The sequence below is a fragment of the Pseudogymnoascus destructans genome (assembly GCF_001641265.1).
Source record: "Pseudogymnoascus destructans isolate 20631-21 unplaced genomic scaffold scaffold_8, whole genome shotgun sequence".
NCBI lineage: Eukaryota > Fungi > Ascomycota > Leotiomycetes > Thelebolales > Thelebolaceae > Pseudogymnoascus > Pseudogymnoascus destructans.
In genome coordinates this window covers 689,261-705,481 of record NW_020167527.1, presented here as the reverse complement: position 1 = coordinate 705,481, position 16,221 = coordinate 689,261, and the positions used below count along the sequence as shown (strand labels likewise).

Below are 16,221 nucleotides of genomic sequence, written 5' to 3'. Positions count from 1 at the left end.
CGGATCGCCCTGGCTTTTTTGATCTTTCGCCTTCCGATTTATCTCCCCCTCTCCCCTTTTCCCCCTCTCTCCTTTTCCCCCTCTTCCCCCCCCCCCAAGGATCAGACGATGATAAACAACCCCACGAGCCAAAAGGATTGTTAAGCGACGAGACACTGAGCTGAGGAGTGTAATCGACTAACCCCCATTATCACTTCCCACCACCCAACTACCTCGGACCTCCCCCCCCCCCTTCCTCTTACATACATACATCCCATCCATCCTCACCTATCCGACCTTCCTTCTCTTTCAATCTTCAAATACTCGCCAACTCATCATACTGCGCCAATTCGACCCGCCAATCGACCTACCTGCCTCCGAGAAACCGCATGAGAAAAGCACCAAGAGGCAAAAACAAAGCAAAACAAGTAAGTCCAGAGCCCAAAGAGTAGTCACTTGACCAGCCATGTCGGCGATTTCTGCAACCCAAGAGTCATGCCCATTCGCCCGCCGCGCATCAGGTCAGCCAACAGCCTCTAACATCATTGGTGCCCAGAACTGCGGCCCTCCGTCGAGATTCGTTGGCCATTAGGCGCAAAGGCGACAAACTCCCATCACACCGCGGCCGACGAATACCACTGAAGCCTGCGAACAAACGTTCAAAGACGCACCTCCTGCGCAACGTGGACAGCTTGTGAACGACCCCCCGGGAATATCGACAACAGCCACCACCGACCGACGAAACCACCACCCCCCCCCCCGTCACGCGCACATATGGAAGGCTCGGAGTACATCTACAGTACCACAGTCCACCATCTTCAAGGAGAATCAGAATCGGATTCAGATCTATCATCACACACCCACCGCACCGTCGACTCACTCAATTGCAAAGAATTATACCACGGCAACGCCGGCGTCTACCGATGCTGAAACCTTTATTATTGCCGCAGCTGGTGGAGGAGCGCAGGAAGCGGGAGACTCTGGTCGACGAGGAGCTCAACGTCTCACAGAGCTCTGGTATCTACGAGCCGAGCACCCCCTCGGATTGCCCCTCCTCCTCGCCAACCACGCCGACGTTATCCAAGCGTGGCCATGTCAGATACGGCAGCTCCGTCTCGTCACTCGACAACTCAATGCACTCGCCACTCACGGAGATTCCGTCGTCGCCAACGTTCACGGCGATGAAGACGAGCAAGCGCTCGTTGCCAGACGTGCAGGAGGATCCGCTCGAGCGTGACGAGGATCTCGACATGTTTGACGACGACCTCCACGATGTCTATGACTGGTCTTGTAAGTCCTACCACCCACACAAACACCTACCCCAGCTAACCGTCCCAGGCGACGACAACCACCATCGCCACCTTGAAAGCTCAATGGGCCGGTCATCCGTACAGCTATCGACGAGACCAGACTTTGAGTACGACCTCGCCGACGGCATCACCAGCGACACGGACCTGGGCCTGAGCATCACCAAGAAGCGCCGCGCCGGCGACTCCCCCTTCAGCGCGATCGCCAACCGCTTCGGCACTCGATTCCCAGGTTTCACGCGCAAATGGCGCGCCAGCAAGAGCTCAAACCCACTATCCCTCTCCGATCTCGACGGCGACCTCCGCGCCTCGCGCACCCAATCGAGCAGGTCCTCCTCGGTCTCAAACGCCGTCAGCCACGGCGTAGCCGTCTCCTTCGGCGACATCCAGATGCCCCCCACGCCCGCCATGAGCGAGTTCGACCGCCACGACTCGCCGTACCGCGACTCCACCCGGGACTCTGAGGATTTCGAACGACCCCACTGCGACGACTCCGAGCGTCCCGTGGGCTTTGTCTCGACACCGCTCCTACCGCCAATGATGATGGGCAGCAACTCCACCACCGACGCGGACGTCCCCTTACAATCCCCGCTCGAGTCCCCCTCCGTCGCTGACCCGGCTGAGTACCTCAGCGGCGCCTGCACTCCCGCTACCAGCATCGCTACGCCCGCACGCGGCATGCCTTCCCCGCCGCTTTCTACAAAGCCATCTATGTCCTCCATGCGCCGTACTCACACCATCGCTCCTGTCCACCTGTGCACGTCGTCCTCCGACGCCCTACCGCTGGTCATCGCAGACATAGACGACAAATGGTCCAACACCCTCGGCCACGCGAACTTCACCATCCACCCCCCCCCCTACCTCCCCATGCAGCCCGACCTCGAAGCCTGCCGCCAACTAAAGCGCGACTGGGACCTCGCCCGCTGCAACTACACCAAGCACCTCGTGCGCACCGGCGAGCACTACGGCGCCACCTCCAAGACCTACCTTTTGACCGAGGAGAAGTGGAAAGAAACCGACGACCTCTGGAGGGCGCACAATGATGCGACGATCGAGGCGACGGCGGCGAGGGGGGGGGATGCGTTTAGGAGTCTGAAGCATAAGAGGGTTGGGGAGGAGGAGAATGTGATGACGAAGATCCCGAGCTTGAATGATCCGAGGTGTGAGGGGAAGTTTCCGCAGTTGGGTGATGAGGATATTGTTGGGCCGATGGTGCAGGGGGTGGCGAGGATGCAGAGGAGGAGGAGTAGGAGGAAGGAGTTGAGGAGGTTTTTTGCGGAGAAGTTTCCGGTGGGGTTTGGGAGGGGGTGATTTAATCCCTAATTCTCTAATTCTCTAATTACTGCGATATAAGAGAGAGAGAGACGGAGGAAAGAGGAGGAGAAGAGGAGGAGGAGGAGAAGAGTCGGAGAAGAGGAAACAGACGGGAGACACACAGACGCACGACGCGACTTACAACTTTTGCGACCTTTAACTTTTAATGATACCAACGAACACGACAGACAGATACACAACGCTCGTTCTTCTTCTTTTTACTTTTTAACACACTTACGTTCGTTCGATACCCACACATTCATTTTTACACAACTACACTCACGACGATACCCGCCTACATAGGCACCCACACGGCGGTAGCCCAGCACAGCTACACGACACGCTTCTACAGCAATAAGCAGCAATGTTTTTTTATTTTAGATTTCATTTGTTTTTGGTTAGTTTGGGATATAGATAGACCTTGGATTTTGGATATTGGGAAAAGTCCTAGGAATGGCGCAGGAAAGACGGAACGGAACGGGACGTTTAGAGTACATAGACGGATGGGAGAAGGGGAGTTTTTTTTTGCGGGATTGAAGATGAAAGCAAGCGGGAGTAGGAGGCTTTTGGCGGCTGGTATCCCATTCCTGCAAGGGAGTGGGGGAGAGCGCAGTCAGGTTTTGGTGTTTGTTGCGGTGGCGGGTGGTTTTACTGTATAATGGGCGGGTTGATTGTACAGTATAGAGAGACAGACACTAAAGAGGGGTGAATGGGAAAAGTTGAGAACTACCTTTTGAGTTTGATGATGTGAAATGTTTATCTACTTAAGGCGTAAATGGCCGAGGGAGGATCCTCGCCGCCGGTACAGAGCTTGGTCGAATCCCACCTTCCCGATGTGACCGCACCTCCGGTGCTGACCTCTTGGCCCGGTAAAAAACACACCAAAATGTGGCCTCAGACCACTGATCGCGATATCGACAACATTCTAGCCAAATATCGGATCTGTGGTCTACTTTTCTAGCTTCGTGAAGATTTTTGCTTTCGACACCCGTCCTAGTAGTTCGTCGATATGCGGGATGGGGTAGGGATCGTTCCGGGTGAGACCATTTAACTTCCGGTAATCGATGCAAAATCTTAATTTGCCATCCGCTTTCTTTACGAATAGGATAGGGGACGCGAAGGGGCTGTTGCTGTTGACGATGAAGCCTTTCTCTAGGTTCTCTAACAGGTATTGCTTGGTAGCCTTAAGCTCTTCAGTGCCCTGTCGATATAACAGGGAGAAAGCGTTTGCTAAAGGGGCTTCGAGCTGGAGGCTAAACGGATGCTATCCTATAGGTCTACTACAAAGGATATAAAAAAGATGAAGGGGGAACCCCGTGAGTCAATTCCCTCAAGTACCCGAAACCCATCCAACTCGGTTAGCCCACCCAAATGATCACACGTGACCCCGCAGCTACTCAGAGTCTGCTCCTTAGAGTGAGAGATGAGAAGGCATCCTTACATTATCCAGGCGGGGCCAGTAATACTGTCTTTTGATGACCCGAATCATCTTCCCAATGCCAGGGTGTCCCATTGCTGGTTGGTCATGAATTTCTTGTAAGAGTTCGACATGAGCACTTTCTGGAACCCAGACTTGTACTGACATTTGTTGCACTCAGTTTGCTATCAAACTCAAGAGCAAACTTAGAAATCTCCTCCTCAAACCTACAAGTCACCATACATATTTTGGCTTATCACACCAACAACAAGAGCAATACTACTCAATGATTGCTGCAAACTCTTCTACTACATCTGTTTATGCTACATACATCACGGCATATCATTTGGACACTCATTGAATAAGTTATTAAGAAAATCTCCTCCTTAAGGGGGTGGGCCAATACTACCACATGGCATATCTCTACCAACTAGAGGCCTAGGAACATGAACGATAGCTCTAGAAGCTTCTACAATCCTCTATGATTCATTACACGTCATCGCTCCTTAGTTACCCACAAGATTGGTTAAGTTATGACATAATTTGTCATAGGTACTCTGACCTTGGACCTCCTTTTCACTTCCTATAGGCTAGGAACCCAAGAGATGGTTCTATGGGATTCTCTTACGTTTGCTACATGATTAGCAAGGTAGTTGTGGGTCGCACTTGATTTCTAATACATTTACCAAGCCTGGTTAGTCATGGAAAGTCATGGAAAATGAGAGAACTACACTCCTTGGGCATAAATAGGATTGCCCTTTCCTTAAGAAAGGGCAAGCAGACAATACAGTAAATTGACTATCACATACTTTCACGTCTTTTCCAAGCTTCCAAGCATTGATCTTGTTACTCCTTGTTTCTGAAAAGTCAGTGAGGTGTTAACCTCTGACTTACCCCTGAGTTCCCAGACTCAACATTTGTTGCAACTTGTCTGAACCACTTCACTACATCACACACCTGATTGCTGCGTTGTGGAATAGTCTAAGCTACGACCCTTTGGCTCTGTTTTCTAAGACAGTGTGTTGTCTTAGTAAATTCATCCCTTCCTTGGGTGGCTAGATTCTCACATCTGGTGCACCCACCATTACAGGACTGGCTTCTTGACCTCTGTGACCATCGTAACATAAGATTGAATCTCACCTTTCTTTTGCTCTCTGAGCCTGAACCTTGATACTGAAATTCGAATTCCCTTCTTTGGAAACCCTACAACCATATCCTAAAGTTGATTCCAGAACACCACAGAACACACCAGAACACACAGACTTCATAGATCAGACCTTTCACAATGCTCCCTCGACAAGGAATATAGCTGTGAGGGAAGTGCGCTCCTCTCAAGTCGCTCCTACAGTTGACAAACTGCGCAATAGGGCCTTTGGTGATACGAGTCTGATCTACTGAATACGAAAACTAAAAGAATAGCAAAGCTGCTATGGCACACACGGCCAAAGAAAAAGCCAAGATGGCTGACCGAAACCCAGAAGACTATGAGTGTATAAATAAGAAAACAACCTTAGCAGATGAGTCTGAGAAGAGAGATGAACTTCAAGATGACTTTCTCGAAGCCCAAGAAGATTTCAAGAGGATGGGCAAAACAGCTCAAGAAAGACACCAGTCTATACTATCAAACGGCCACCAGATGAGGACTTGGAATGTCAACACCTACACTGAATTCCAAAAGCTGTCACCTAGCAGCCAAGAGTACGAACTCTTCTGAGTAGTCCAGCTCTGCAGTGAGTCTCTGGAATTCAGCCCAGAAAGTTGCAAAGGTATTCTTGCCTTGGTATAGCTTGCGATACTCAGTTTGTGCAGTGTGTCTCCTATCGGGGTCACTAAACACTTTCTCAAGGAGTTGGAGGATTTCTTCTGCTGACTGAAGCATGTTTGGTGAGGTAATGCGAAGCCTTGGGTTCACATGGTGAACTGCGAGTCCTCCTAGTCTGCTTTGGAGATAACTCATCTGCATCTTGTCATTTGGGAAGTGTCAATGTTGGCTTCCAGCTTGAGTCGGATCTTCACAACCCAGTCATCTTCACAACTCAGTCTTCAAAAGCTGGTTCAATCCCATCTGTAAGAATAGGAGGATACGGAATGCGAGCAGACTGGTGAGGTGCTGCATGTAATGGTGGGTGCACCAGATATGAGAATCTAGCCACCCAAGGAAGGGATGAATTTACTAAGACAACACACTGTCTTAGGAAACAGAGCCAAAGGGTTGTAGCTTAGACTATTCCACAACGCAGCAATCAGGTGTATGATGTGGTGAAGTGGTTTAGACAAGTTGCAACAAATGTTGAGTCTGAGAACTCAGGGGTAAGTCAGAGGTTAGCACCTCACTGACTTTTCAAAAACAGAGAATAACAAGATCAATGCTTGGAAGCTTGGAAAAGACGTAGAAGTATGTGCTAGTCGATTTACTGTATTGCCTGCTTGCCCTTTCTTAAGGAAAGGGCAATCCTATTTATGCCAAAGGAGTGTAGTTCTCTCATTTTCCATGACTTTCCATGACTAACCAGGCTTGGTAAATGTATTAGAAATCAAGTGCGACCCACAACTAGCTTGCTAATCATGTAGTGAACGTAAGAGAATCCCATAGAACCATCTCTTGGGTTCCTAGCCTATAGGAAGTGAAAAGGAGGTCCAAGGTCAGAGTACCTATAGACAAATTATGTCATAACTTAACCAATCTTGTGGGTAACTAAGGAGCGATGACGTGTAATGAATCATAGAGGGTTGTAGAAGCTTCTAGAGCTATCGTTCATGTTCCTAGGCCTCTAGTTGGTAGAGATATGCCATGTGGTAGTATTGGCCCACCCCCTTAAGGAGGAGATTTTCTTAATAACTTGTTCAATGAGTGTCCAAATGATATGCCGTGATGTATGTAGCATAAACAGATGTAGTAGAAGAGTTTTCAGCAATCGTTGAGTAGTATTGCTTCTGTTGTTGGTGTGATAAGCCCAGATATGTATGGTGACTTGTAGGTTTGAGGAGGAGATTTCTAAGTTTGCTCTTGAGTTTGATAGCAAACTGAGTGCAACGAATGTCAGTATGACACTGCATTGCGAATAGGAGCTGTATTCTCAAGATATTTTTGAATGCCTTGCAGTTCAGTAATCTTTTCATCCTTGTCTTGAATTTCTTCTTGGAGCTGTAGAATAGCATCATTTCACTCTGCAATAGTAGCATCAAAAGCTTGACCGACGATGAGGTAGTCCTTCATAATGGCTTTCAACAATCACCAATTTAAAATCAACCAAGGCATGCAGAAAGCCCTTGTTGCAGAAGTGGGAGCTACCACCCTACATGAATTCGCAAAGAAATGCATGCTTGTGGACCAAAACCTACAGAGAATTCAAGAAAAGGAGAAGAGAATGAAGCCACAGCCGTTCGCCTACCAGAAGCAGAGTGGCCAGAGCCCTACTGCTAGTACTGCTGTTGAAATAGTGCACCACAGAAGAAGCTCTACCGCTCTCCCCACCAAGATCCTGAGAAAGAATCGCTCATGAAGCTTGGCAAATGCTTCCATTGCCACGAAAGCGGCCATCGTGCTTATGACTGCCCTCAGAAACAGAAAGGCAGACTCAATGAGATCTCTGCTACTGAGGATCCTACCCAGTATGAGTCGGGAAAAGAATAGCCTCTAGAAAAGACATCGCTAGAGGTTCTACAGCAAGAATTGCCTCCTCTGCAAAATCTATGACAAGGAGTTACTCGCCATCATCAGATGCTTCGAAGCATGGAGACCAGAAGTCGAGGGCACAGCAATGCCAGTCCAAGTTTTGTCAGATCACAAGAGTCTTGAATACTTCATGGCAACAAAGAAGCTTACTCGAAGGCAAGCTCGATGGGCTGAGTTTCTGTCAAGGTTTAACTTTCAAATTATATATCGACCTGGGAAACGGAACGGAAAAGTAGATGCATTAACTCGAAGACCAGGAGATAGACCAGAAGGGAACGAAGAAGATGACTGTAATGGTGGGTGCACCAGATGTGAGAATCTAGCCACCCAAGGAAGGGATGAATTTACTAAGACAACACACTGTCTTAGGAAATGTTGAAGGAGGAGGTTGCTCAGACTGATTGGTTAGGCGTGTGGCTCGCCAACCGAATCGGGTTGCGGACCACCCACAAATAGTTCCGTAGATAGCTTCACTCAGAACAACAATACAAAACATATATTCAAGTGAACTGTTGTTCAACTCAACGTGATAACTATGCCGCTGCAGATACAGATACACCACTGATCTCAACAGGTTATGAGCCCGGCTATCGCAAAAGCCAAAAAAGTTACCATATTCAGAGAAGTGCTCATTACAGCACATACAATCTGAATTCGTGGACAAGCGCTAACATACAGCACATACACTCCACGAAAACCTCAAGACGAACTTGCAGCCTCTAGCAGATGATCGATTCAACTCAGCAAGAAGAGGAAGAAGAAGATCAATTCTACAATCTAGGAAGCCCCAGATCGAATTCATCATCCATCATCCAACTCTCACAAACTCGAAATTCCTTATCCAAACACACAAGACCTTTCACAATGGGTGAAGGCAATGGAGGTCGGAATAACCTCCCAGAGAACATGAAACTCCGAGGAGAGGAGAATTACATACAATGGAAAACTGCGATGGAGGACCTCGCGGATGCCAACGACCTTGTCCATTTCGTACACCCAAAAGGCAAAGCTCCTCCACAAGCAGATGAGTTCGATGAGAAGGTGGACATTGAGAAACTCGCCACATGGAAAGCGTGGAAAGCAGGAGACGCATCGATGAAACTCATCATCCAAACTAATGTGAAGAAAACACCATCACAGCTGCTTGCAGGTTGCAAGTCAGCACGCGAAATGTGGGTGATCTTACAGTCTCAATATGAAGGAACTGGCGCAGTTCTCAACTTCAATGCAATTGAAACATACACCAAGATCAAGTACGAAGACTACGCAAACCTTGAACAATTCATCATTGGGTTCAAGAAAGCAATTGAGAAGCTCGCCAACCTCGAGATCTCTCCACCAGATGCGTGGCATCCAATTCTCTTCATCATGGCACTTTCAGATGCATGGCCAATCTGGGCAGAACGCCAGCGCTCAAATACCCGTAGTGAAGTAACAAAGCTCACACTCTCCGCGCTTATTGAGGATATTACGGATGAAGCTCGCAAGAAGGACAAGAAAGCAGATGGAAGCATACACTACAATGGCAAACCACCTACGAAGGGCAAACCAAATTCGAAATTCAAAGACAGTGCAAAAGGGAAGAGTGGAAAGATGTGCAAGAACTGCGAAAATCCAAACGCAAGGCATGAACCCGAAAACTGCTTCGTTACAAACAAGAATCTCCGTCACGAATGGGAACAACGGACTGGAAAGAAGTTCATGCCATTTAAACCGTCAAACTCAAGTAGCAAATCAAACAAGCTAAAGAAGGCAAAGAATGACAACTCATCAGATGAAGAAGATGAATATCGTCAATTTGGCAAGAACGCCACCACATACATTTGTGTTCAACTCAACCACTCAAGGTCGCCAATTCAAAATGGCACATTATTTGACACTGGAGCAGAGACACATATCGCCAGCTCAATCGAGGAATTCAACAGTGGCTCATACGAAACCTCATTGACTCTTCCATCCATTGACACAGCAAGTGGCATCACCAAGCCACTTGGCCAAGGTGAAAGAACATTGCAATGCACAACAGATGATGGAGGCATTCACACCCTACACCTTACCAAAGTTCAATATCTTCCAAACTGTGGAATGAACATCTTTGGAGCTCGAAAGCTCTTAGGAAGGGGTGAATTGCATATTATGGACAAGAACTTGGTTGTAAACAAGAAAGGTATTCCAATGTTCCGTTTCGATGAGAATATGATGATAATTGAAGCATCACCTCGAGCCTATGCATTCCCAGCAACTACTCACAAAAATGAGAAGAATCCTCCACACTCAATTCGACTCTGGCATCGCAGATTTGGACATCTTGGCCTCGTGAATGTACAGAAGACCTCGAAAATGGTGAGAGGCATGGCGATCTCTGACGAGGAAGACCTTACGCCACAAGAACAAGAAGATGAAGCTCTCCAATTGTGCGATCCATGCGAGAGAGGAAAGGCGAAGAAACACATTCGCAAGCAAGCTGTAACTCGAAACTTGCAACCGTTCGATGAAGTTCACATTGACGTGGTCATGATCATGCCAGAAGGAATTGGAAAGAAGAAATATGCAACTATCTTTACAGAAAAGGCAACAACTGTTCGATGGGCATACTTTCATCGCGCGAAGAATGAGGCATATGATGCACTCATCAAATATCAGAAGATGGTCAACACACAATTTGGCAAGATCATCAAGAAATAGAGAATGGATGGAGGAAAGGAATACAGTCCAAAGAAGCTCACTGAACTTGCAGAAGAACTTGGGCAAATCGTCGAAATGACAACTCCTTACAACCCAGAGCAGGATGGCACATCAGAGCGGTCAATTGGCATTATCTGCGAGCGTACGCGGACTGCGATGATCGACATGGCTATTCCACAGTTCCTCTGGCCTCTCATACTTGAGTCAATTGTACTTATTACCAACCGCACAGCAACTTCAAAGTTGAAAGGCAAGACGCCATACGAAGCTTTAACAGACAACCTTCATCCTGGACAAGACAACCGCCCATCTGTAGCACATTTTCGAGTGCTTGGATGCAAGACTTATGTACAAATCCCAAAGGAAAAGAGGGTCACAAGTGCAAAGGTTACAGAACGGGCAGAAGTTGGAATTCTTGTTGGATATGAAGGCACACATATCTTTAAAATCTATGTGCCTACTCGAAGAGGACCACTCGAAAATCGCATAGTGCGATCCTCAAATGTCCGATTCGACGAAGGAGGACTCATTACGAAGCCATTCCCAGATGAGGACGAAATTGAAAGCGATAACGAAGATGCATCTATCACACTGCCTCATAGAGCCAGGGGTGAGGCAAATTATGACAGAGATCTAATTCAACGAGTCTCTAAAACACAGCATGAAGAGCATCACTCAGAAATCGAAAATGAGAGCGAGATCTCAGAATCCGAAAACTCACCTCAGGAACTAGAACGTCATGAGTTGGATCAATACTCAGAAGTCGATGATGAGGATATAGAGCTGATGCCCACTATCACAGCGAGGAGAACTCGAAAGGTTTATATCCCAAAACCTGAGTTCAACAGGGCCACCCGCAACCAAACCCGCGAGCGACCACAACAGCCATATCAACCACAACAGCCACCGCAAGCTATGAAGCTCACTCAACAGTCACAGAACCAGAATTCGAGCTCAGCATTCATTGCAGCATTCACAGCTGGAGCACATACATCTATCTACGATGATCCAAATACAATTGAAGAAGCAAAGCAGCAAGCAGACTGGCCAGAATGGCAAGCCACCATCCAAAAGGAATACCGAAACCTCAAACACAAGGGCACTTGGAAGCTTATGCAGCGAACTCAACTACCATCACACGCGAAAGTGCTACCAGGAAAGCTAGTCCTCAAAACCAAGAGAGACAAGAATGGCTCTATCATGAAGCGCAAAGCGAGATGGGTTGCAAAAGGTTTTAGACAGAAACAGGGAACTGATTTTGATCAGACATATGCTGGAGTGTGCAAGACAACAACATGGAAACTCGCAATCGCAATCGCAGCATTTTTCGGACTTGAAATTGAGCAAGTGGATGTGGTTGGAGCCTTCCTCAATTCTGATACGGACACAGAAATCTTCATGGATGTTCCACCAGACTGGGAAGTCAATGGCAGCATACTGGAAAATGCGCCAAATTGGATGTGCCATCTACAGAAAGCACTTTACGGATTGAAGCAAGCACCTCGACTTTGGCAAAGAGAGCTTGCAAAGGCACTTCATGGACTTGGATTCACTGCATGCGCAAGCGATTACAGCGTTTATTGCAATCAGAAGACAGGAATCCTCATCGTCACATATGTGGATGATATGCTGATCATTAGCAAACAAATCACAACAATCCAAGGGCTGAAGAAGGAGCTGATGCTAAAATTCGAAATTGAAGACCTTGGGCCAGCAGCATACTTTGTAGGGGTGAGAATCATGTCATACTGACATTCGTTGCACTCAGTTTGCTATCAAACTCAAGAGCAAACTTAGAAATCTCCTCCTCAAACCTACAAGTCACCATACATATCTTGGCTTATCACACCAACAACAGAAGCAATACTACTCAACGATTGCTGCAAACTCTTCTACTACATATGTTTATGCTACATACATCACGGCATATCATTTGGACACTCATTGAACAAGTTATTAAGAAAATCTCCTCCTTAAGGGGGTGGGCCAATACTACCACATGGCATATCTCTACCAACTAGAGGCCTAGGAACATGAACGATAGCTCTAGAAGCTTCTACAACCCTCTATGATTCATTACATGTCATCGCTCCTTAGTTACCCACAAGATTGGTTAAGTTATGACATAATTTGTCTATAGGTACTCTGACCTTGGACCTCCTTTTCACTTCCTATAGGCTAGGAACCCAAGAGATGGTTCTATGGGATTCTCTTACGTTCACTACATGATTAGCAAGCTAGTTGTGGGTCGCACTTGATTTCTAATACATTTACCAAGCCTGGTTAGTCATGGAAAGTCATGGAAAATGAGAGAACTACACTCCTTTGGCATAAATAGGATTGCCCTTTCCTTAAGAAAGGGCAAGCAGGCAATACAGTAAATCGACTAGCACATACTTCTACGTCTTTTCCAAGCTTCCAAGCATTGATCTTGTTATTCTCTGTTTTTGAAAAGTCAGTGAGGTGCTAACCTCTGACTTACCCCTGAGTTCTCAGACTCAACATTTGTTGCAACTTGTCTAAACCACTTCACCACATCATACACCTGATTGCTGCGTTGTGGAATAGTCTAAGCTACAACCCTTTGGCTCTGTTTTCTAAGACAGTGTGTTGTCTTAGTAAATTCATCCCTTCCTTGGGTGGCTAGATTCTCATATCTGGTGCACCCACCATTACAGATCACACGCAACAGAGAGGCAGGAACAATTTCCCTCTGTCAAGATGCATACATCACAAAGATTCTGCACCGCTATGGCATGGAGAATTGCAAGGCAGTGGACACACCTGTGGCTACAGGAGCTGCAGAAGTCATGATCCCATTTAAAGGCAAGGCTTCACACGCAGAAATTGAACTCTATGGATCGAAGATTGAATCGCTCATGTACCTCGCTGTCCAGACTCGACCAGATATCTCATATGGAGTCTCTGTTCTGTCCAGATTCCTCACTAATCCTTCGCCAGCTCACATGAAAGCAGCAGATCGAATGCTTCACTACTTACAAGGCACAAAGATGCTTGGAATCGAATATGGCATGCAAGGCGATACGCAGCTCCATGGATACTGTGACTCAGACTATGCAAGCGATAAAGCAAACCGTAAATCGGTCCTTGGAAATGCCTTCTTCTTCGCCGGAGGTGTGATTTCACACACTTCAAAGCGACAACAGACCGTGGCACAATCGACCACAGAAGCAGAGTACTACGCACTCGCAAAGGTGGTGTCAGAAGCACTATGGCTACAACAGATCATGAAGCAGATGATGTACACAGGAAATGACATTCAAGCTACGAAGATCTATGGAGACAACCAAGGCTCATTGAGCTTGGCCGAAAACCCCAAATTCCACCAGAGAACCAAGCATATCGATGTCAAGCACCACTTCATTCGGGAGCACATTGAAAATGGGTCAATTGACCTCTGGTATGTGGAAACAGCCAACATGGTAGCAGATGGATTGACCAAGCCGCTACCCGCCACACAACATGAGAAGTTCATACAGCAGCTTCAGATGAAGGTGATCACGGCCTAGGAAATGGGAATGGCCTCAATTCAGTCATGCAAAGGGGTGTGTTGAAGGAGGAGGTTGCTCAGACTGATTGGTTAGGCGTGTGGCTCGCCAACCGAATCGGGTTGCGGACCACCCACAAATAGTTCCGTAGATAGCTTCACTCAGAACAACAATACAAAACATATATTCAAGTGAACTGTTATTCAACTCAACGTGATAACTATGCCGCTGCAGATACAGATACACCACTGATCTCAACAGGAAAAAGAGCCAAAGGGTCGTAGCTTAGACTATTCCACAACGCAGCAATCAGGTGTGTGATGTAGTGAAGTGGTTCAGACAAGTTGCAACAAATGTTGAGTCTGGGAACTCAGGGGTAAGTCAGAGGTTAACACCTCACTGACTTTTCAGAAACAAGGAGTAACAAGATGAATGCTTGGAAGCTTGGAAAAGACATGGAAGTATGTGATAGTCGATTTACTGTATTGTCTGCTTGCCCTTTCTTAAGGAAAGGGCAATCCTATTTATGCTAAAGGAATGTAGTTGTCTCATTTTCCAAGACTTTCCATGACTTACCAGGCTTGGTAACTGTAGCCGACGTAAGAGAATCCCATAGAACCATCTCTTAGGTTTGTAGCCTATAGGAAGTAAAAGGAGGTCCAAGGTCAGAGTACCCCTATAGACAAATTATGTCATAGACAAATTATGTCATAGACAAATTATGTCATAACTTAACCAATCTTGTGGGTAACTAAAGAGCGATGACATGTAATGAATCATAGAGGTTCGTAGGAGCTTTTAGAGCTATCGTTCATGCTCCTAGGCCTCTAGTTGGTAGAGATATGTCATGTGGTAGTATGAGTGATGTCATGTAATGAATCATAGAGGGTTGTAGAGATATGCTATGTGGTAATATCGGCCCAGTAACTAAGGAGCGATGACGTGTAATGAATCATAGATGGTTGTAGCAATCGTTGAGTAGTATTGCTCTTGTTGTTGGTGTGATAAGCCAAAATATGTATAGTGACTTGTAGGTTTGAGGAGGAGATTTCCAAGTTTGCTCTTGAGTTTGATAGCAAACTGAGTGCAACGAATGTCAGTATGACAAGTCCGGAGAAATAATAAGCTAGATTGAATCTAAAGAGAGAAGAAGAAGAAGAAGGAAGGAAGGTGAGGCTATTCCTCGTAATATACAGTTGTCCGCTTAACAGTTGTAGCCTTGGTGGCTAAGGCTGCACCCGTAACAACCGTAACAACCGTAACAACCGTAACAACCTGTAAGCTATAATCGTAACAGCTACCTTCTAAGGGACTTGTAATGGTGGGTGCACCAGATATGAGAATCTAGCCACCCAAGGAAGGGATGAATTTACTAAGACAACACACTGTCTTAGAAAACAGAGCCAAAGGGTTGTAGCTTAGACTATTCCACAACGCAGCAATCAGGTGTATGATGTGGTGAAGTGGTTTAGACAAGTTGCAACAAATGTTGAGTCTGAGAACTCAGGGGTAAGTCAGAGGTTAGCACCTCACTGACTTTTCAAAAACAGAGAATAACAAGATCAATGCTTGGAAGCTTGGAAAAGACGTAGAAGTATGTGCTAGTCGATTTACTGTATTGCCTGCTTGCCCTTTCTTAAGGAAAGGGCAATCCTATTTATGCCAAAGGAGTGTAGTTCTCTCATTTTCCATGACTTTCCATGACTAACCAGGCTTGGTAACTGTATTAGAAATCAAGTGCGACCCACAACTAGCTTGCTAATCATGTAGTGAACGTAAGAGAATCCCATAGAACCATCTCTTGGGTTTCTAGCCTATACGAAGTGAAAGGAGGTCCAAGGTCAGAGTACCCCTATAGACAAATTATGTCATAACTTAACCAATCTTGTGGGTAACTAAGGAGCGATGACATGTAATGAATCATAGAGGGTTGTAGAAGCTTCTAGAGCTATCGTTCATGTTCCTAGGCCTCTAGTTGGTAGAGATATGCCATGTGGTAGTATTGGCCCACCCCCTTAAGGAGGAGATTTTCTTAATAACTTGTTCAATGAGTGTCCAAATGATATGCCGTGATGTATGTAGCATAAACAGATGTAGTAGAAGAGTTTGCAGCAATCGTTGAGTAGTATTGCTTCTGTTGTTGATGTGATAAGCCAAGATATGTATGTTGACTTGTAGGTTTGAGGAGGAGATTTCTAAGTTTGCTCTTGAGTTTGATAGCAAACTGAGTGCAACGAATGTCAGTATGACAGGACTGTCATCAGCAAGACAGTCAGGCTTTAAGAAGAATAAGGATCAAATTAGCATTGTCTTTTGCTGCAATGCATCAGGTAC

General features: G+C 46.5%; 1 protein-coding gene across 1 annotated transcript; it reads left to right on the top strand.

Annotated features, from left to right (window-relative positions):
• Positions 1-76: 76 nt before the first annotated feature.
• On the top strand, positions 77-3,325 carry VC83_03905 (uncharacterized protein). The gene is made up of 3 exons (XM_024467543.1): positions 77-407; positions 536-1,269; positions 1,318-3,325. The coding sequence occupies exons 2-3, from the start codon at positions 903-905 to the stop codon at positions 2,595-2,597; spliced, it is 1,647 nt and encodes a 548-aa protein (XP_024324985.1). The 5' UTR covers positions 77-407; positions 536-902; the 3' UTR covers positions 2,598-3,325.
• The last annotated feature ends 12,896 nt before the right edge of the window (positions 3,326-16,221 follow it).